Source organism: Solea solea, chromosome 2 (assembly GCF_958295425.1).
Source record: "Solea solea chromosome 2, fSolSol10.1, whole genome shotgun sequence".
NCBI classification, from domain to species: domain Eukaryota; kingdom Metazoa; phylum Chordata; class Actinopteri; order Pleuronectiformes; family Soleidae; genus Solea; species Solea solea.
Genome location: NC_081135.1, coordinates 23,329,487 through 23,352,062, shown reverse-complemented (window position 1 = coordinate 23,352,062; position 22,576 = coordinate 23,329,487). Strand labels below are relative to the sequence as shown.

Below are 22,576 nucleotides of genomic sequence, written 5' to 3'. Positions count from 1 at the left end.
AGTGACAGGCAAAGCAGTTGATTTAAAAGATTAGTTCAGTACTTCCTGCATGATGGGAGCCCAGACTCCATCTGACACAGTCATTGAACTAAAATACATCAGAACAGTTTGTGATTCCGCTAACGATCGCCAGTGCTGGAGCTAAATACACCAGACTCCTCTGTTAGATACTAAAATTTTATACATTTCCTTGCTATAGGAAATGGAGATTGGAGATTAACATGTTTTCATGATTTTTAAGTCCTTTTTACTGATCTACAGTTCAGCATTGTTCAGTTTGATTCCTGTGTCGGATGTTGCACTCATGACTCTTCCAGTAACAACACTCTCCCCCAATCAGTGGTCGGCAGTCTGTCATTTTAGTTTTGGCTCAGCTCGCTTGGAACCTCACCAGAGCAGGTACTGTTCCTAAAGGAAAAGCAAAAAAAAGCTAGATGTGCTAGAACTGTATAGTGGAAAAGCGCCATTAGTGTCCCACATCATCAAGCCTGGGTTTCAGTTTGTAGATACAAACTTCAGGATGCTCATGCATTGCAGGAACAGCATGATCCTGCAGCCAAGCAGCTGCCACCTCAGCTGACACTGTGGTTTGCCACTGGAGATAAGTAGCTTACCCTACTAATGTTTCCGCTTCTGCTTGTAAAGTTCCACCCAAAAACATTACACCAGTTGTGCCTCCAGGAAACAAGGTGAATAGTATGTGGCGCACTTCAGTCAGAAACCAAGGCCCTACAGCACTCAAACACGTCCCTGCTGTTAAATGACACTCCCCCATTTTGCCACACACACCCTCTGTGTAAAGCCAGGAGCAGAACTTTCCGTTCTCCTGCCACAGGCGTAACAAATCTCCACACTTCAGCTGTACAAGAGGTACACGACTGTATTTACTATGACTTGAGTGTCATTCTTTTAGTTGTCTGTTTAGCTCTTTGCAAACGTTAACTAATTTGTGTAACTAACTTGAGTTAGCAGTGGCTGCTGGTTTGTGATGTGCTCTGCTACAAGCTAGCTGTTAGCTAGCCAGTGTTAGCTTGTATTAGTACGGTGCTAAAAACTTGTTTACTGTCTGTTAATGCAGAAAGGTAAAAGTTGTTTAGGACATGTGGTTGTTGCAAACAGGTACGTGAAGACGTCACCTCAGCCAGCGTCGTTTGGCAATGTCATTTGCCTAGACTAAAGTTTAGTTTGCTAAATTAAGTCAGCGAATGTTTACCTCTGCCTAGTTACTGATGACACATAGTCTGTTTTAAGTTTAACTTGTAATAGTACATGTAGCCGTAGTTGTGTGTTTTCTAATGTATTTCTGTGTTGGTTTCAGTGGGTTCACATGTAACTACAGATAAAGCGAGCCTGCATCTAATTTGAAGCTATAACATGGAAATCTTTATTAAAATTATTTGGTGCAGGGTTAAACATGACAGTAAGTTTGGAAGCAAGAGTCTGCAGTCCAGCCAATGCTGTGGCATTGTTAATGACTTCATGTTGAAAATATGTATAGGACACGTCATTGAGCAAACTCCTTTCATACATGGCTGCTAGAATATATCAGAAAAGTTAAAATGGTAGAATGTAACTAACACAACTTGAAAGAAAATCTGCATATTATGAGGTGAGATTTGTTGTTGTTGTTGATGATTATCTTTAGAAATTAGGGTAGCCATTGGTTGATAGGTTTTTCTTTATCTAATGCTGCAATAATATAAACTGATATTGATGATTTTGAACTGAAATTGCTTTGCTAAAACATTTATTGACCAACACTTATGGTCTTTCTCTTCAGTCTGCACTGCAGTGCATTTGTATAGTTTAAAGTATGTTATACATTAAATGGTTAATTGAAAAATGTACTTTGTCAAACTTTGGGATCAAAAATTAAGTTTTAATGCACTTGGGAATATTTATTATGTTTCTAAAAACAAAACATTGTTAAAGTTCATAAATAAGTAATAATCATTGGCTCTTTCCAATTACCAGAAATGGCTCAAATCAACCAGATTACGTCTACCACTAATCTTCTGTAAGAATCAGTTGTAGCTGTATCCACCTCACACATTGGATTCTAACTCTGTTTTCAACAGGTGGAGAGAAAATCAGAGGAACCTCCCAGTAACTGGAAAACCTTGACTCCCTCATCAACATGGGGGCCGTTGTCTCACGGTGGAGGGTTTGTATTTTGATCTATATTTATGTCTTATGTTAATTATAAATTGTAAATCCTTACACACTGAGTTTCTGAATTCGATTCCACCAAATCTGCAAATGGTCACAATTCAGATGTTTATGTCACCACTCCTGCTGGTATCACCATGCTTTGGTAAAATGACATGCACAGCCCATCTAGCTCATATCACAGCAGCAGAAGAACACACACACAACACAAAATGTGCAATTGTGTGATGATGAAAGAGGAACTTTCAGATCCTCTTAAGAAGTTGCATGCACAAGCAGAACTGTTGTTATCGCAAACATCATGATAATTTTCCAAATATTTGTTTTGCAGGCTAAACCCTCCACTGTAGAGCTTCTGGAAGGAATTGATAAGGTATGTTTAATCTGAAAAAGTTTCCTCTCAGACTTGTCAAATATCTGAACACACTATTTTCATTCTTTGTTTTTCATAGTATGGTGTAATGTGATTTTTCGCTCTTATCTTTGCATTGGGTGTAAGATGACATGCTATAAAACGACCAAAGCATAAAGCCCAACAAATCCATGTGCTAAATATTTTGTAGTATTTACTGCCTAACCTGCTCAGTGGGCCTTGTGTGCAATAAAGCAAGCCATTAAGTGTGTCATTAGAGGGATAGATGGACAAAGCCCTCATGAACAAGAAACATTTTCACAAACATTACCAAAAAGCAATTGGTGTACTTAGAAGAATGTTACTTTACAAACTTCTTTAAAATTACAGACATTTATTTTACCTTCCAGACGAAAGACAATAAACTTAGTGATTTTTTTTCATGGGTAAAGATAATAAAGCACAGCTTATTACCGTTGTGAGGTGGGGAAATGCCTCAGATAAGAACTTCAACAATAAATTCTGTCTTTATTCTTTTATGTGATGTTTAGATTCAAACAAATGGTGTGCTTTACAACAAATCCCACGAGGTTGCTATAGACACTTGCAGTCAGTCAATGAGAGCAGCCAAATGAAACATTATCAGTAAAACTGACCAAAGGCATCTGTCAGCATAATGATGCTCAATGATGTTTATAAAGACCACTCGATCCACAGACACCCACTCCTCCGTCTTCCTTTAATTATACATATTTTATATCACATACTGCTGTATGGTTCTGCATGTATTTTGTTCTTAGAACTTGTCAAAGTCTGTTTAAAAAAATGCATGGGTGTAAATTTTGCTGTGATCATACAGTAAACTGTTTTTAAACACTCCTGTGGGGGTTCTTTAAGCGTGTACCATCGTTTGACCATGAGCAAAAGCCGATGCATCCGTGAATGCCAAATCCTCATTTGCTGACTGATGGGGGCTTTAGTTTTCTTCTGCAGTCAAGCAAGTGTGAGGGCTATTTTAGGCACCTGCCCTTGAAGCAACAAACACTTCACGTACACACTGAAGAGGTCAGGTGACACTGAAGTTGTGAAGAGATGGGTGTTTTATTTTCTTTAAGAAATCAAATAGAAACCTGTTGCCTCTTTTGGCAAGAGCTTTTATGTGACCTAATTTTACATATGCATGTTTATGCCAGGTACACAACATGTGCATGATATACTGCAGTGCTAAATGGGAGATCTGTTTATCCACAGCTTAGAGTGACAGAGACACATGTTAGAGTAGAACCATAGTGTCCAAGAGTGGGTCCTGTTCTGTCCACCAACTATTTTTGGACTAGTCTTCCTGCACTTGCAGCAGTGGTGTAATATTTCAATAAGAAAAAAAAATCCAAAGGTGAGTCATTTGTTAAGTACATAAACATGATTAAACAAAAAGATGTTGCCAAACGTTTATTAACATTCTGTATTCTTACTTTTTAATTTCTTCACTGAATTTGCATCATGAAATACAGAGCTGAAAGTTTGCACATTAATGAATAAAATGGCTATTAACTTCATCTGTTTACAGTTGCTGTATTTTTGTATTCATTTGTTGTTGTTTACTTTGTCCACAGGATATACAGGTTCTCGAGGAATACAGTGAAAAGTATCAAAGGCAATTGAAGATATGGGTCGGACGACTGCTTCTCTACTCGTCGCTTCTCTTCTTGATCACGTGTATAGTCGTGTATTTCTGGTACCTACCTGAGCAGTTGATGGGACGACTCATATTGTCGCTTCCCTTTGTATTCTTTCCCTTATTGTAAGTATGTACGGTCAAAAACACGTCAAAACATGTTCGCTATGCTGGAAAATTAACATACCTCCATAATTTTCTTTTACTTTGCAGAGTTTGGTTACTTCGGAAAATGCTTATATTTATATTTTCTCGGAGAACTGAAAGAAATAGTAAGGCTCTTTTAGCTAAACCTTTATTATCTGTTTTTTTTTATTGTCATACTGGTGTTAAACTTTCTTAATTGTGTTTTTTCTAGATGAAAAATTAGAAGACCTTAGAGCACAAAAAAGAAAAATAGTAAGTGATTTTCATATTCATATATTTGTCCACTTTCACTCCTGTTGGTTTTCTTTTTCATTTGCATAGCTTTCCTTTAGTTTCCCATGGAAAAATCTTGCTCCAGGAGTACTGACAATAACTGGCATTTTGATTTAAAACTGAGGATCAAATATATACATTTTTAATGTTTCAATATGTTATTTTATTCAGAGAGGCTGACATTTTTTTAAAGCATCTCTTAACACATCAGTTTACATGATTACTATGACATTTCATGAGACGGTTAAGGAGATGTCATATTTTCCCAAATAAGCTTTCCCAGTTTTAGTATACTGTCATCAATCCTGAACAATTTACTCGCATTTTATCTACACAATGCCATCAACTACATACCTAAAAACATATTAGAAATGTGCCAAACAGACCGTAGATCATTTCAAATGTAACAGTCACTTTAAGTAATAAGAATATACTTCATTTTCTCCCATAACATATTTCTTAGCAGAGATGAAATGAAACTGTTGCTCAGCTTTAGTTGTTGCTGGATGTTTTTAGAAACAAAAGTTAGTAAAAAAGTAGGTCATATTCCCATTTATGTTTACCTGTTCAATATAGCAGCAGTTATTCATAAAACAGAAACATCAAAAATTTGCATTGTCTTTCAACTTAAAATTTCAGTTGCCCTCAAATTAGTCTTGAGCTTGCACGTGCTCGATCTAATTTGTATCACAATTAACATTTACAGCAGGTATGAAACGTACAGAACTACAGCACCATCCATATAGCCGTTTGTTGTTTGTTTTCCTGTGACGTAAAGGTCAACAGGAAACGGATTTAATACGCATTAGCTTAAAGAGAGATACAGCACCACCTACCGAGGCGGACTCAGACATACACGGCCACTAAATAATGTTTCTCCTCCGCATGTATACTCAGCTGTCTGTCTTTAGTCAGACATCGTCCTTAGCTCGGTTATTTATTATTATATAAAGTTGGCTGCCATCTCGCATTACTAGAATAGCTATAGTTCTCCTTCCTTCCTTTCATCACTCGTGATGCAAAATGCATCACTCTGTCACCACAGAGACGAAAAACAAAGCACTGCTGTATTGAGGAACATAGAGAGAGTTGTGTGGAGCTGATAGGCTTAATCAGCTTTGTGTGAACTAATTTCACAGTGGTGTGAATAAATACTGAATTAAATATTAATTCTGCAATTTATGTTGGAAAACTCTCAGTATTGCTGTGTTGATCCTGTCAACATTTTTGCATTGAGATACTTTAAAGTCAAATATTGCTGATCCAGATGCATGTGATTGGTACAGTGACTCAATCCTGTAAACCACTACGCTAATGACACTTTAATTAATAGCATTTAGTGCAGCAAAGAAATACATCTGAGAAATTGCTTGTCACCCTCCGTCAAGTCTAATAACTTTCAATAATTAGGGCTGATGGATTTTCACACTCTCCATTATCGAAGTAGTGAATGTAATTATTCTTCATATCATATGTAAACATTTAGAAATGTTTGGATGCTAATGGTAAATGAAGATGTACAATTTGGTGAAGTTTACGATAGCCTTTTTATTAGTCATGTTTAGTTGTTAGATATTACTGTGTTAAAATATAACATCAGATGATCATTAACTAATTACTTTGTTATAGAGCTTATATTATAGAAAACAAAGCTTATACTAATGCGTTTCATATGTTTTGTCTTTGCAGCTTGAAGAAGTTATGGAAACCGAGACATACAAAAATGCTAAAATGATTCTGGAGAGATTTGATCCTGAATCCAAGAAAAATATGGTAAGTTTTTTGTTAATCCATTTGTCTCCGTTTGTTAGATTTGTCATCTGTTTTTAAATAATTGCCCTGCACTCTTTTGTTATCTGTGCAAAGGAACTGGAATCTACCCCAGTCGGACCTCAGATTACTCCAAAACCAGGACAAGGTATTAATGCACTATGAAGGAGAAACCATTAATTTCCCTACTGTCTGCTGGCCTTCCATACCAACCTGCATTGTTATCTTTTGTTAGAGCTACGCCATCGCAGTGTTATGCCAAAGACCCCCCCGGTGATGATGAAATCTGCGAGTAGTGCAGCTCCTCGCCCTCCTCTTGCCTCTGGGCCCACCTATCCTGGACGATCTGCCCACACTGCTCCAGGTGGACCCCCAGAGAGGAGCCTGTCGGCTATCGCTGCTCAGCAGAGCTTGATGAGGAGGCCTGTGACCCCTGGAACACCTGTTCCAGGAGTTGGTGAGTTATCTGCACACAGGGGGACCACATCATAATGTGGTAGATTAAGGTGTGATTTACTCTTCCTTGGCTCTGTGTCCCCAGTTGCTCAAGGCTCTGTGGTGTGGGGTGGTATCTTATACTTAAGTTGTAATGGTTAATTATATGAATGTAGTTTTAAAATATCTTATTAAATGGTTCAACCTTTTTTTGTGTATAATTGTGAAGTCAAATTTATAATATGAAATTCTTATATAGTCAGAATATGTACCATGACAATTTAATGCTTTGTTGCATCTTTTAGTTGCTTTTAAAGATTTCTAAAGCCAGCCAGCAAACACAATTAAAAACTTCCCATAGAGCAGTTGTGTGGAGTGTAAAGGTGTTGAATATTCAATACAATTTATTTCTGGACTATGAACACTCAATAGAAGATGCAAATAAGTGCAAACAGTCAAGGCAGTGTGTTCCTAGAGGAAGCTGCATGCTGTAATTGCAATGTGGAATGCCAACTGTGAGGTATGCACGAGGCAGGATTACATTAACTGTGATTAATTAGCCAGGCCTGCGTTTGTTCTCTGGGCAATGGTGTTGGAATCTCACTAAATGTCTTTTAATGCTTGGTGAAATTGCCTTTGGCATTGGGAACACCTCACAAATGGTTTACATGACTTGATGTTATCACCTGCTTCTGTCGAAAATTGAAAGTGAAAAGCAATTTGATACAAAGAGTCACCACAGAGTTTCCATATGTTGGTAAATTAATAACCAGCAGGATACTGAGACTCTGCCAAGTCTCACAGAAATGACCAGTCATCTTCCTATGATTGCTCTTGATGTTAGATTATATTAATTACTGCGCACCGACACAGTGGGGATTCTGGACGTGCTTTGCAAGTGAGGTAAGTCTAAAAGAAAAAACGCTTGTTTTCTAAAATTTATCATGGTTTGCGCACTAAACTGTGAATCTCAGGCACATTTTTTTTCAAGGAGATTTACTGTAAGCAGGACCCGTTTATTGCAGTTTTTTTCTCCAGACTGCAGACTTTGTCTAATGGCCATTGGTGTTGTACTTGAACAGGCATGCATCCTCCTGGTCCGCCCCTGGCCAGACCTGTGCTCCCAAGGGAAAGAGGAGCTATGGACAGAGTCATTGAGTATCTTGTCGGAGATGGCCCTCAGAACAGGTACACAACTTTGACACAATGCTCTTATATGAAATATGTATAGTTTCTAGAGTCATTTTATACATAAATGGCATAACACTTGAAATTAATAGTAGCAGTGATTTAATGTTGCTGGTGCTTCATTGTTTTTTTTTTATCAATAATAAAATTTGAATTGTTTATGGAATCTAATTCCAGTACTGTATGTGGTCTTTACTGGGTTGTCTCTCCTCACTCACAGATATGCTCTCGTATGTCAGCAGTGTCTGTCCCACAACGGAATGGCATTGAAAGAAGAATTTGAATATATTGGTAAGACTTTGACACATAAAATCATACTTATATTTATTTGTATGATGTCAAATCACATTAGGGTACTTAAGAGATTAATGTTAAAGACCTTCTACAATTGGAGAAAAAAAAACGGGGAACATCAAGCTTGGATGGATTGGATGGAGGATGGGTGGTCATCTGCCTTGACCAATTGGGTTGTAAGGAGACGAGGAGAGAGGATAAATCACTTCGTTCACTGTAGCCATTTTCAGAGATGAACTTTGGAGAATGTCCATGTGCCTTGTTTTTTTGTTTGGCGTTTTGTGTTCACATATGATGATATTATGAGCACTGTGGAAGATTATCTGGGTATGGTGCGTTCACAACAGCAGCAGGATCTCTGGAGAAACCATGCAAGGGGCTTGTGTCTGTCTTGATCATATGATCATAAGATCTACCTCATAACTTCTCCTGATCTCAAAAGAGCTCACTTGGACATTATCCATAGATTTGACTTCTTCTTCAGACACTGGTATTCTAGACCCGCCAGACAATATGTAATGCTGTTGTTAATGATGTCACTTTAGTGCATGTCTGAAAGCAGCTATTGATATTAATATTCAGATTTTAACCTGATTAAGACAAGGTCATACTCAACACACAGTCTGATAAAAACTTATTCTGTTTACATTTTGTAGACCACGTACATATCCCAATCAGATTATAACATTCTTTAACACAACGGTGGATGTATTGTAAAAAAAAAAAAAAAAAAAAGGCATAGTCAATCTATGCTCTGTAACATATAAACATGTTAATCTAAATAATTTTCTTAATCAGAATAAGGTCAGTAGTCCGATTTATTGGTGTCTGTGTATACACAGTCAGTCAACACTGTGCACTCCAGTGTTTGGCAGTGCAGTATATCATATGGTCTTAAATGCCTCTGCCCCTGTCGTCCATGGTAAGCAAAATCAGCTGAAGATTGAATATGCAAACTAGTCCTACACATCAGTCCTGGGTGTTTATGCATCTCAGGTCTTATTTTCATGTATATTTATCTTAGTGGAGCGCTTATAATAGCGAGATGACATAAACTCTTGTGTTTTTTCAGCGTTCCGTTGTGCATATTGTTATTTCTTGAACCCCGCGAGGAAGACCCGGCCCCAGGCACCCAGTCTCCCCGTGGTCACTGGTGAATTGAAGATGTCACCTGAGGAACATTTCCCACCACCTGGTGCTGGTGCTGGTGCAGACGACGGCCAATCGGGTTCAGGTAGTAATTTACACTCCTTGCCTCTAAATTGCAGTGCTCCTTTCTTTGTTTTTTTGTTTCTAATCTATGCACATCCAAACTGAAACACTATCTGTAATTATTAGGGAAATCCAAGCTTGTTGATACGTCTGCTGAAGTGAACACCCAAGAACCAGACACACCAACAACCACGGAGTCTGATTCTATGTCCGACGATCAAAACATGCCGGAGTCACAAGACCTGCCCTCTGAGAAATCTGAGGGAGAGCAAGATTTGTCTGCCATGGAAGTGGAGTAAAAACGGCAGAGCAGTGATTTCAATAGAAGTCAGGCTGGATCTTTCTGTTAACTGTAAGAAAATGCCGTAAGTTGGAATAACGCAGCAACAAGCAAGCAGCTGTTGTGATTTTCAGCTTACAGTACACAATGTCCTTCTTTTTTTGAAAATTGTTTTTATAGTTCTAGCAATTGTAATGAATTAAGTATTAAATCACATAGCACTATGATTTGGTAGCAACTGCATCTTTCTCGTGATGATTTCATGTCTAGTCCACTTGTGTGTGATGTCTTACTGAGAGCAAATAGTGTGATGCTAAGTTGAGTTGTTTTTGGTATTTTCGTTTTGCGTATTTTATTAGTTTTTGACTGAATTCTAACATTTTGCTCTCTGGGTTTACAGGAAATGGTGGAAACAAAGCAAGTATTTTGTGGGAAAATACATTTTTATTTATGGGAAACTATTTATAAATATTTTTCTACAATACAGTGCCTGTGATGACCATGTTAACTTTGGTAGCACAGTGGCGCTAACAAACTGTTTACACATCCATGGTACTATAATAGGAATGCACATACAATATGTATTTATTGCTGAAAGGAAGAGATTTATGTCGGTACTGTGTGCCTGCTTTAAGTGCCTTGTATATTTTAAGTCTCTGCCTCAGAGTATTGTCGACCTATTTACATACGGAAAATAAAGCGATATAACCGTTTTCAGACTTAAGTGACAAGATCTATTTTCTGAATTGTCTGTATTCATGTTCTGTATAAATAATGCTAAATAAACATTTGAGGACAACTGTGTTCATGTGTGCTTATCAGGACACATTCGTCCCAATTGATAAACACTGCTGAATTTCGCTGGAGGTCGAGTGACGTTTAATTAACATCAAAACATAAATGGATCAACATCTAAACAGCCTTGCTAAACACATCTCACATGTGATACATGTGTATATTTAAAAGTGACAGCCCATTCTTGGTCCTTTTTCTCATCACAGTGCATGTTTTAAATAGTCCATTTTCATTAGCTGGCCAATCTTGGCTTGTGATCATTTTATTTTTGCTCATTGATCATTTCAGACGGTGTAAGATAATGGTGCTGACGCAGAGCCTGACCAGTCTTGATTGCTTGACCCTCTTCATTTGCAACAAGAAAGTCATTGTGGATACACGCTTGCTCTCTACCGTTCCATATCCCATCTCCCCTGAAGATGCACCATAAACTATCGGTGAGGTCAACACCCCACATCTTCTATGGCTCTTGATAATGTATGTTTACAGAGACATGACCTCCTGGGCCTTGTAATGCATCAATGTGACATCGACAGTAACGCCTGATTCCACCGCATGCTGTTTGAGGTTGACCTCTGACAAGAGCCAAACAGGGAGAAAAAAATGGGACATCAATAGGACAACGTTTGGATGTTTTCACACCATTGGGAGGTTGTTCAGTATACACAAACTGCACATATGTGCATCATCATAAGTAATACATCACAAAGGATCTCTGGGCTGTGTGGTCTGACAATGTATGTCTGAGTAATATTTCTGATTCTGCAGCACTGAATCATTTCTTGACAGTTGGCAAGTAGAATTATTATTTGTGTGTGAGGTTTTCAACTCTAAAAACATTCAGGCTTTTTTTTTCTCCATAGTGCTTGAAGAATTTCAGAAAGATAAGAAATTTGTGAGTTGCTCATGAAAAAGGCCATATACGCTTTCTCTACAGTTAGAATTTGAAGGCATATTTAGGCACACTGACTATTTAGGACGGTCCCGCCACTCTCCAGAGTGTTTATACCGCCTTCATAAAGTCTGCACTAAATTGGGCGTGATCTCAACCTATTGTGAAAAATTCAAAGAAATACAGTTTACATGATGTGAATACAAAGGATATACTCCGCCTTTTGAGTCCAATTGTCCACACGCTGAAAAGAAGACATCTGGATTGCCATCATGGAAACACTAATTGATTTTCAAGGATAACAAATGACATACACAGCCCCTGTGCCAAAGTAATTTTGAGCAAGCGAAGACAATGTACAGTGGGCCTGCCCCAAGGTTCATAGTTCTTTTCACTCTCATCTCTCACATGTGCATTGGAAGCCACTTGACTGAAATTTATACTGATCTTTTATTTATACCCAGAAAAAATGGCAGATAAGAAACATAAGTGTTCTTGATATTGTGTTTTGTCATATCTAGCAGCCTAAGATTGAAATCCTGCGAAACAATTTTCTGAAGAAATGAAAGAGCGTGCCCTCCTGAACCCTGGAGGAAAATAACCCCTCGGTGCGAAGCAGAATATGAAACAGAGGCACAGAATAAGTAAAATAGACAAGTGCACCATGCTTGTCACTTTTCCATTTGCTGCCCCTGAGTGCGAGCACTTCAAAATTCTCCTCATCTCAGTGAAGATCTTCATCGTTATGCTCTATCTACTGTACTGAATATGAAAAAAGTACCATATCAGACCGACTCTTGGTAATAAAGGAGGGGTTCGTAAAGATTTACGGCATTTCTGTCAATCATGAAGCTCAATGTAACAGGAAGAACAACAAAGTCATGAAGCATTCAGCGTGAGCCATTGTGTATTGGAGACGATGTGGAAAATGCTGAGATGAGTGTCACAGAAGCAGTTAACATGGTTGTGATATTAGACGTCCCCTCTGGTTCTTGACAACAGCATCATTACACAGTAATAAGAGCACAATCTTCTTCAGAGAAGCATTAAAATCAAATTAGATTATACAAGAGCTTGGCTTGATGAGCTGTGAGGGGCGATGCTTCCCGAGCATTGGATCTCTGGCTATTACTGTAAAACTCTTCAGCTGTTTGGACTCGAATTGCCACTTGACAAAGTTGAGCAGCTCCATACAAAAGGTCATCAGCTTCCGAGAAATTAGTTTTTAAAATTCAAGTCATTTGAAACCTACACGCTCAGATGGATGGGCCTCCATTTTTGTTCACCCCCACGTTCTATCTGTCAAATCACAAATGAATGCTGCTGAATGCATGATGCCGGCAATAAAGCACTGCGCTGTAGTTTATACCGCAGTGACATTCAGGGATCAGAAAGCATTGTCATTCTCTGTCCTTTGCTGAACTCATTACACCGCAGACTGTTGACATCTGTTTGAGCACAATACGACAATTATTACAGCAAACAATCCACTGGTGTGCCTTGATTATATGCAGAAGTACAAGTGCTTTTAGAAGGACAACACAAGCATGAAAATATCTACAGCATAATATTAAAAAACTTAGAAGCACTGGGTTAGATCACAGTCACTGAATTTATTTTGGCCCTTTGTGCTATTAATGTTCCTGTGCATGCATAATTTTTGTGCTTGACAATTGATATATTGATTAATTTTATATAGTGCTGGGATGGAACAGAATGAATAACATAAAAACAAGACCTGTTTTATTGCAGCATAATAATTCAATTACAGGGCAGACTCGGGGCATAAGCGGTGACACTTTCTCTCCGTTTTCTTGCTGTTTTAGTGGAGTATTACATACATCTATGGCAAAAAAAACTGAATAGAAAAATAGAGTATAGTAGAAAAGAAGAAATAAAAAGCTGTGATGACGCACCCCTGCCACTACCTCATGTGGAAATCATACAAAGCATCCTGCAGGCAGCAGGTTCATTTTATAGCTTCATCTATTACAACACTGTCATTGTTAATTGTGTTCTTTTTACCTCTGCAGGATTCTCCAAATTGGTCCTATCGAATGTGACAGGAGGAAGAGCATTAAGCATCTGACAAGATGATATCTAAGTTCAATTTCCTACTCCTCACCTGATTTATACCTGCAGCAGATCATTTTCCTTTCTGTCATAAAGACCTCTATAAATCAGTGGTGCTTATGGAAGCACTACAGAACAGGTTCCCTGGATTTGTATCCCCTGTGTTTGCTATTAGGAAGCCATTACAGCCACATTTTCCTCCTTCAAACAAAAATGATCAAATCTAATACTGGCAAGATTAGAGAGATAAAGAGAGAAAGCGCTGGCAGAGCCGTTCAGCACAGTCCCCTATCTAAACAATATGCTCCAAACTCAATAAAAAAACAGGGCTTTTTGCTGGTGACACCATTATCCATCTGTTTGGACAAAATTGCTGTATCATGGTATAAATCTGTGATACAAGTGACATATCCGCTAAAATAAAAGGGAACATTAACTGCTCTATCTTCTAGAGGCCATGGGACTAGCTGGCTATAAGCTCAGTCAAGTGTGATGGCAGTTATACTGTGTTTTACTAGACTGCAGACAATTATACTTTGCTCCTCTCCCCTAAGAAGACAAACTGCCATGGCTTCAGCTGAAATGATTTCAAATAGATTTTCCAAAATGTCTGTTGCCAGATTGCTTCCATACATTATTTCACTTAAATGGATAGAAAAAAAGAAGGAGCAAATCCACAAATCAATCACAACAGCCTACTTTACCAGATGGAAAGACGGCAGCTTTCAGTGTGTGCATGCGCATGTGTGCGTGTGTTGAGGACCAGCAGGAAAGGACAGTTATTGGATGTGCACAGTCCTGTCTCTGCAGTGTGTCTCACTCGTCTTGAAGATGGCATAGTGTATGTACCTCCAGTGGTGACCTGGCTGTGCAACTGTAAGAGAGGAATAATGTGTAATGAACTGACTCACTGACTTCTGACTCATCCAAAAACTCGCTCATTCAACTAATGAGTCCATTAAAGGAAGAACTTTGCTACACACAGACAACACACACACATATGACGTGGCACTGAATGTGTTGCCTACTGACAATGTTTTGCAACATGGGATGTTGTATCAGTAAGATAATATTGCTCAATCACCAAGTAATGTATGACAACATCTACTTTAACACATTGTTAGCAGTAGAGTGTTTTACTGCATTTATGTACAACTTTGGCGAACTTTCACATTTGTATTTTATTTCTTTGCCACATTGTCACATTTTTCTGACGTTATCTACTCGGCCAATAAAGATTTCACACAAAACAATATTAACTCAAAAAAAATTAAAACTAACTAACTGTTCTTCTTCTTAAATAGCTACCCATCATTTAATTGGTCTGTCTTTTCTATAGTCTCTATTATCATTTATAGCTTAATAATTGTATTTTTTTTTGTAATTCTGACATATGGATTGTTGATCAGACAAAAAACTTTTTAGAACTTGGTGTTCCTTGGTTTTCTGAGAAATTAGGATTTCAACAAACAATAATTATCTTAATTGATAACAAGCTGCATCCCAACTACAACAATAAAGTGTTTCTAATATACACATATACACATTTGCTGTACTCTTACTTTTGATACTTTGTGTATTTTTCCTAATAATACTTTTACTTCAAAATCATACATTTATTTTTTGCTACCGTATCCATAAGCATTTATCCTTGCAGCACCGTAGCATCTGCTAACTATGCAACAATAATTAATAGCCAACAGGAAGCTACATTTCCAGTCAAGTTCAGTCAATACACAGAAGTGCTAATGATAAGTCGTTTAGTGGACAGTGGGAGAGGTAGCACATCTGTGTAGCTGAGGTAAAGCTGTGTTAACTATAAACTATAATTTCAAAAATGACAGTTAAGCGTTTCAGGTGAGAAAATACCGTGATTCCCGTGTTGTTTCTGAACAAACTAGCTAGTGCGTAGTTGCTAATGCTAACGACGCAAAGACAAGCTAGCTAGTGAGTAGTCGCTAATGCTAACGGCGCAAAGAGTGATGCTGAGGTGTGTTTCACATGAAAAAACCTTAAATGGTAAGTGAACTGAACAATGCTTCACATTCAGCTGTCTGTAGCTGAATTTACCTGTAATGTTCATTATTTACAATCATACAGAAGCCAAAGGGAGCAACAGAAGACTCAACTTAACTTCTGAGTGTCAGTCCAACACAGAGAAGGGGCTGAATTAAAACAGGTAAATGTTATTTTATCAAAAAGTAGAAAGATTAAACCGTTTTGCATTTTTTAATAATCAACATTGGTTGCTAATAATCTGCTGATCCTTATTTATTCATTCATTATTCAAGTTTACTAAATTTTGTCATAGAAACTTGATGCTTTATAAAAACATAACCTGCCATAAAGAATTTCAGGTAAGCAAAGAAGTGCATTTTTCATTATTAGTAAATATTGTATTTAATCACGTGGCAGGGAAAAATAGCCAAGAACATTTGCCGCCCCAATTTTGTTTGGTGTTGGAAGTCTGGGCAGCAAAAGCCCACATGAAATTAAATTAAACCACATTTGGAAGTGGCTTTTGCATCACAACAGCACAGAACATTGCAGTACTTTCCATTCTCCCCCATTGTTGAGTGTCCTGTAACGTGACTGGGCAATTGTTTTGAGAGCAAGCTGATGCTTCATTACCTCCATTTTTCCTGTATTAGTGTTTCAAACCCATGTTGCAAATGTGAGTACACTTTAGTTGTTACCAAAACAACCCATGCAGATATTATAGGTCTCATATGTCTGGACAAATAAATCCAATTTGATCACTTGCAAGTAATAGTGCATACAGGCTGCCTAGATCTGATCTGATTTGAGGGGGGGAAAAATCTGATTTGTTTGCAATCTGAACATAGCCTCAGACTGTGGACCTTTGAGGTTATGTTTCATTAATACTGCATGAAAAAAGCAGCACCTCATTCATTGCAATAGGACCACTCGTAAGTTGCTGCATTTGCTAATCAAATTCATGCCTGGCCCACAACCCCTGTGTCTATAATCCCTCTCTATAGAGGAGGATTTTTTTTCTCACTGGTACCGGAAGGACCAGAGCCACAATATTTAGTAAATAGAACAATTAAATGAATACCAAATAAAGTTAAGTTTAGTTTGTTTGTTTCCGCTGTCTTGCTTGTGTGCTCACTTTGCTACATTATATTCATTTAAATTCAAAACTTTATCCGTCCCATGGGTAGCAATTTGAGGCAAGCTGGTTGCAATCCTTAAAACAAGACTAATCAATTCAATCAGACACATGAAAAATAATGCATGAATAAAATTTTATCATTTATTCTTGCAATGATAAAAGCATTATAACAGCAGAATTATTCCATATAGGGTTGAAAGGAGGGACCGATTCTGTGTCCAGTATTACATTGATAGGAAAAAAAGAAAACATATTAAATCATATAGAGTATGGAAGTGTATAATTATACATTTGTGTCTATTGTAGTTTGCAATTATACATTGCAGAAGTTAAAATAAAGAGGCTCCTCACTGCAGGAAGATTAGGACAATAGTCTTACATGTGACATAACAGTTCCACAGACTGTTCCTCAAATTAAGAAATAAAGAAAAAACGAATTTCAGTGGATTAATCTCATATTTAAAACATTATTATGATTGTTATTATTATTATTATTATTATTATTATTATTATTATTCGTATTATTATTTTTTAAAGGCAGTTTGATTAATTTGTCATCACACACATATTTGGTCAAGCCCTACATGATTTTTAGTATTATAGTATGATATGAGGCAGACTGATGGTGGCCTCCTGCCCCCAGTGAAGAAAATGCATGCATGAAGAAAATGATACAATGAAAAAATGTCCCAAAGGACATGTTGCCTATTGAGTTTGTGTGCCGTTGCACTATTCAATACAGAAAGAGAAAAGAAATTATAGGTTTTGAATAAACAAATGTGTGTTTGTCACATCCAAAATCTTCAGTGCACACAATGAATTGTCTAATGACTGACTAACAGTTCAAATTCTCAAAAGACACGCACCAAGCTCTCACAACAAGCAACTTTAGACCTAATTAAAAGACATGCATAAATCCAGGTGTGTCTTTTAGCCCATAAGGAAACAGTCGTACATATTATGACACTGCTGCAATTCAGCATTATAGTCATGCACATTTATAATGTTTGTTCTGGATTGATCAAACATCCATGCATGACTCAATCTATCTCTGTTTTGTGCAGATGTGTGTGAGATTAATATATAAAAAAAACCCAGACACAAATGTGCAAAGATTTGTGCTGAATTGAAACAACAGATAAATTAAAGATCTGCTTCGCTGATCTCCATTTTCTAAATGAAAGAATGATTGCCTTTCATGGTTCTTTATCATAATTTTGACTTCCTTTGTGTTTCTTCTGCGGTGTGTCTGTGTGTCTATTTTATTGTGATTCCTGAATGAAGTTGCACAATAATCTACCATAATTTTAACCAATCTGTGTTTGACCCATAGTTCAAGATACTACAACTGAAATAATATATATATATGTATATATATATATATATACATACATAGCTATTGCTATTACTTTCAGTCCAAATACATTGGCATTTAGACTGAAAGTAATAGCTGTCAATGAATGTATGTAATGCATAATGTAGGTCATGTCTTGACTAAATCTGGCATAGTACACATTTATTTTTCACAGCAGGTATTTTTGACATGAAATAATAGGAAGAACACAGGTTTTACACTGAATACTTTAACCTGAAGAAGCAGTGTTTCTACTTGGAAAATATATTATTATTTTTAAACTGCACGTTTCCCATATTTGGATGCATTCCAATAAAGTGACTGAGAAATAATTATACTGTATAAACATTAAAGTCAAATCAAATAATGGGCTAAGACATGGGCACAATACTGTTTATTAGTGTGAAATGCTGTAATAATATTATATTAATATATATATTAATATTAAAATAAGGTCATTCAAAACAAAACAGAAAACAACAAAAATAGTAAACAAGGAAGTTATGTTTCATTTTTGACTTTTACTTTTCTCCACTTGCTTCTGAACAACATTTGTGTATTTGTAATATTTGTAGATTTTGTTTCCATTCAGAAATGAACTTACCAAATGCTCATTGCTCTTGCTACATTAACTTGCTTTTAAACTAATATTATTATTTCAAACCAGAATATCTTGTTTTATCAAAAAATATCAAATAAGAATATACAGTAATATGTATATGCATATGTATATGTATATATATCTATATATATATATAAACTATTCTGGACACATGGAACTATGCAATGAAAGAATGTTGAGATAGATATTTAGGTATTCAGCATTTTCAAGCTCTACAGTACAAGTAAACAGACCCTGCCAGTTTCACTCCAGCCGGCCGTCGCTACTTCATGTCTCCTCCCAGCGGCGCTGCTCAAATAAATGAGGGAAACTTGAGCGGAAGTTACCTGACTAAAGAAGGGGGAGTTTACAGCGGGGTAATAGTGGAGAAAGCTACGTTAAGCGATGCCCCATCTACGTTCAATACATAGACTTGCACTTTGTTCTCTATGTTGTGAATTAATAGAGAAATCCTCCACTTTTAACTTTTCACGGACGTTTTGTTTTCTTCAATGAGACAGATATCGTCATTTTATCGCTATATGTGATATACGTGAGAATCAATATATTGTCTTGCAATACAGTATATTGATTATCACGTATCGTATCGTATCGTATCATGAGCTACCCTGCGATTCCCACCCCTATAAAACATTATAAAATCTGCAATAGTTCTCTTTCTATACTTAACAATAAATATATAGTCATTGCCTAAAATAAAAGAGGTAGATGTAATGGCTTGAGGTCAAATGTCTGCAGGGGTACGGCACTGTAGAAAGTTTGGGAACCACTGATATATACTCTGTTCATTTTTAAGCTTTAAATAATATTTGGGTATTTTGCATTGAAAAACAAAACAAAAAAGTTATCTGTGGGGATAGAGTGTGCAGGAAATGACAGTTCAAAACAGTATTTAAGAAATTTCAGAACAGTTTTTCAGTGTTTATTACATCACCAACAGTATGACAGCCTGCTGACAACATTCATGAAAGTAATTATCTAAAGAAAGCTGAGGTACAAAAACAATCCAGTGCTTCTTCTTTGTGGACATTAGCCTGTTGGCACTGCTGTGCTGTGACTGTGTGCCAGATAGTCCTTTACAGGGATATTCCCTGTTGCCAACCATAATTAATTGCTTTACAGTCTTCGAGGCCATAATGCTCATCAGTTATTAATTAGAAATTCATTTCACTGAATAAATAATGCTCATGATTGATGATGAAACTTGTAATTAGGTTCTTGGAGTAATGCACAGGGGAGAAAGCCTTTACTCTTGAATCCAGGCTATTAAATACTGCTGTTTAAAGGGACTGCTATTCCTCTTGTCATAAAGCTGGGCTGCCACAGTAGCATCTGGATTCAGGGAGCAGGATCATAAGTTGTAATTCACAAACTGTAGGTTATGTTAGGCTACTGACTTCAACAACAAGTCATGATCCTTCAGGCTGCTGAACCATTTGCTCCAGAAAACAAAACCATTCATTCCCAAAGTGTCAGAGTACAGAGCAACAATAACCTGCGATCAAGCTCAAAACATCAGTGTACAGTGTTTTCACCAAAATTAAAACAGATCAGGGTGCTATATGTTACAAAAATCTCATGGGTCTCTCCAGGCGTCATATAACCTAGAGTCTTTTTAAATGACGAGAGAGAACTGTGAAAACTCAAGCCTTCTTATGGTTCACTATTGATTTTACACAGAAGACCCAACCGTTGTTGATAGTCTTTTTGATATATTTTCTTGCAACCACCAGTCCCTTTGGAGTTCCAAACCAGTCAATATACACCTATTAGGATTTCTCGATCTGAGCCCATAAACCTATGGTGTAGAGTGTTTCCAATGCTCATTGCATCATAATAGCAGGCAGACCAAAAGCTATTACTTTTAGTGGATGAACCATCAACAATTAAATGGCTTTTTTTTTGTAATTCTCCTGGCCAATTAACATGATTGACCAGCAGTTGAGAGGAATGTGCACAATGATGCTCCACAACAAAGAGACTGGAGAAAAAAAACAACAACACAGCAGCTGATGATGGCGTAGCCTCATCATGCAGGAATACTGTTACTGGTGCTTTTCACTTGTCATCGCGGGTGGGGGGTGAGCAATGGTTACCCACCACTCCTCCTCCCTTTCACTAACCAGTATCTGCCGTATTAGCAATTTATAATGGAGATCAAGAAGTAGTCAGTGGAGAATGAAGACAACTGTCTGCGCCCATTCCTAATTGGCTTTGTGTTCTCTTTCTGATAAATGGCTCACAACTACTAGAGAGTCCTGTGGATTTTCTTGCCCTAATAGGACTCAGTAACTGGATTTACTAACAGATAGTGGGTCAAAAAGGACATAGCGAGCAAAAATGTTAATTAATATCAATAATGGCCAATTATTAGTTTGACAGAGGGATCTAAGCTAGCTGTGTGCTCTAATGACTCTGAGCTAACTTGAAGGGAAACACTGGCAAATTAGCATAACTGTGTATGCACACTCCATGGAGGTGCCCAGCAAACATCTGTTATGTTAGAAATTCAAATAGAATTCCTATTAGTAACCCTGGCTGTGGTTGCATAATCAGTCATTCTTCTCTGGCCATTTTGGAGGCACTAACAATGCCCCTGTGACTGGTGGAACTCCTCCCTTTGGGCTTTCCAATCAAATTTGGCCCCATGTGGACCAGGTCCTAACAACAGACGATGCAATGTGGACTTCTGAGGAGAGCTTTGTGCTCTGACAGGAGCTCAATCTATCCACCCATGACACATGAGTGAAGAAAAGAAAAAAAGTTATTATTATTATTATTTTTTTTTTTTTAATGAATCAATTTGAATATACGAGTTAAGGAACTAGTGTTAAAATCTATCTCTCCAACCTACTGGGATAGAGCCACTTATTTTGTGTGTGTGCCTTTACCCAGTGTCATTGAACTGTTTTCAAGTTGTACTTATGCCATTAATTTTGCTTCAGTACTGAATAAATACATAGTCTGAAAGAAGATGGCTAACAGGGATTTATATTGAGGTTATCTGAAGGCAGTGACTCCTTTAGGATATTGAAAACAAAAAATATTTTGCTAAGGAATTGATTTTCTATTTGAAGCAAATAATGCTAGTTCTCGCTGCCTTATGGGAATTACTGCTACTACTACGGCTGTATAGTGTATAGATGCTAGTGGGTACATATTGCATTGGTTGTTGAACTAGTGTTTCTTTTTTGATCAATGGCTGTTGTTATACTGAAAAGATCCACCACGACAAGAATCGCCAATATCATGTCTTCATACATTAGCTATGAAATACAAATGAAATCTTCTGTTTTTTCTGGACAATGTTGAGGTATTGTTTAGTTGCTCTGTTTAGCCTAAACTTTTACAGTGGTACAGGAAAAAGATGTGAGGATGAGGCTTGATTACTTTCATGGGCGTTATTTTATCTATATCTGCCATCTCAGCGATACATTTCCTTAAAACACTGATGAATTTGTATGAATTTCATATTTTGATAGTATCTAGTATCTTCTGGGGTTAGTGTGTATACTACAGTTATCATGACTCTTACCATTTCCTATAATCCCATAATTAGCATTAGTCCTAATTATTTTATTGTCAGGCCAGGTGTTACTTAATAAAGTTTACCCTTTTCTTCTCAGAAAATTGATAAATACTGCTTAGTGCTTTAAATCTTTAAATCTAATTTAACAAGATTAAGTGTTTGATGACCTGATTCATTTGTGTAATATTTAGTTTAAACATGATTTTTATTTAAAAACATTCTGATTCTGATTGGAGAGACAGACCATTAAGTGTTGGTCAATAAATATTTTATTTGTTTATTATTAAATGGTTATTTTATTATTAGAAGTAGAAAAATAAAGGTAATTGACGAAACATATCGTCCCAAACAAATTGGCATCATATATCAGCCATCGACTG

General features: G+C 37.1%; 1 protein-coding gene and 1 long non-coding RNA gene across 2 annotated transcripts in view; both read left to right on the top strand.

The window, feature by feature from the left end:
- The first annotated feature begins 730 nt into the window (after nt 1–730).
- On the top strand, nt 731–10,594 carry lnpa (limb and neural patterns a). Its single transcript, XM_058622982.1, has 13 exons — nt 731–870; nt 2,079–2,164; nt 2,501–2,542; nt 4,135–4,322; nt 4,410–4,468; nt 4,555–4,595; nt 6,306–6,389; nt 6,483–6,534; nt 6,622–6,843; nt 7,904–8,009; nt 8,230–8,300; nt 9,376–9,537; nt 9,642–10,594. The coding sequence occupies exons 2-13, from the start codon at nt 2,138–2,140 to the stop codon at nt 9,812–9,814; spliced, it is 1,227 nt and encodes a 408-aa protein (XP_058478965.1). The 5' UTR covers nt 731–870; nt 2,079–2,137; the 3' UTR covers nt 9,815–10,594.
- A 4,651-nt stretch (nt 10,595–15,245) lies between these two features.
- The window catches only part of LOC131455386 (uncharacterized), a 63,443-nt gene continuing 56,112 nt past the window's right edge, over nt 15,246–22,576 (top strand). The window contains exons 1-2 of the long non-coding RNA XR_009239799.1: nt 15,246–15,574; nt 15,656–15,734. This is a non-coding gene — a long non-coding RNA (uncharacterized LOC131455386). The remainder of the gene's footprint in view (nt 15,575–15,655; nt 15,735–22,576) is intronic.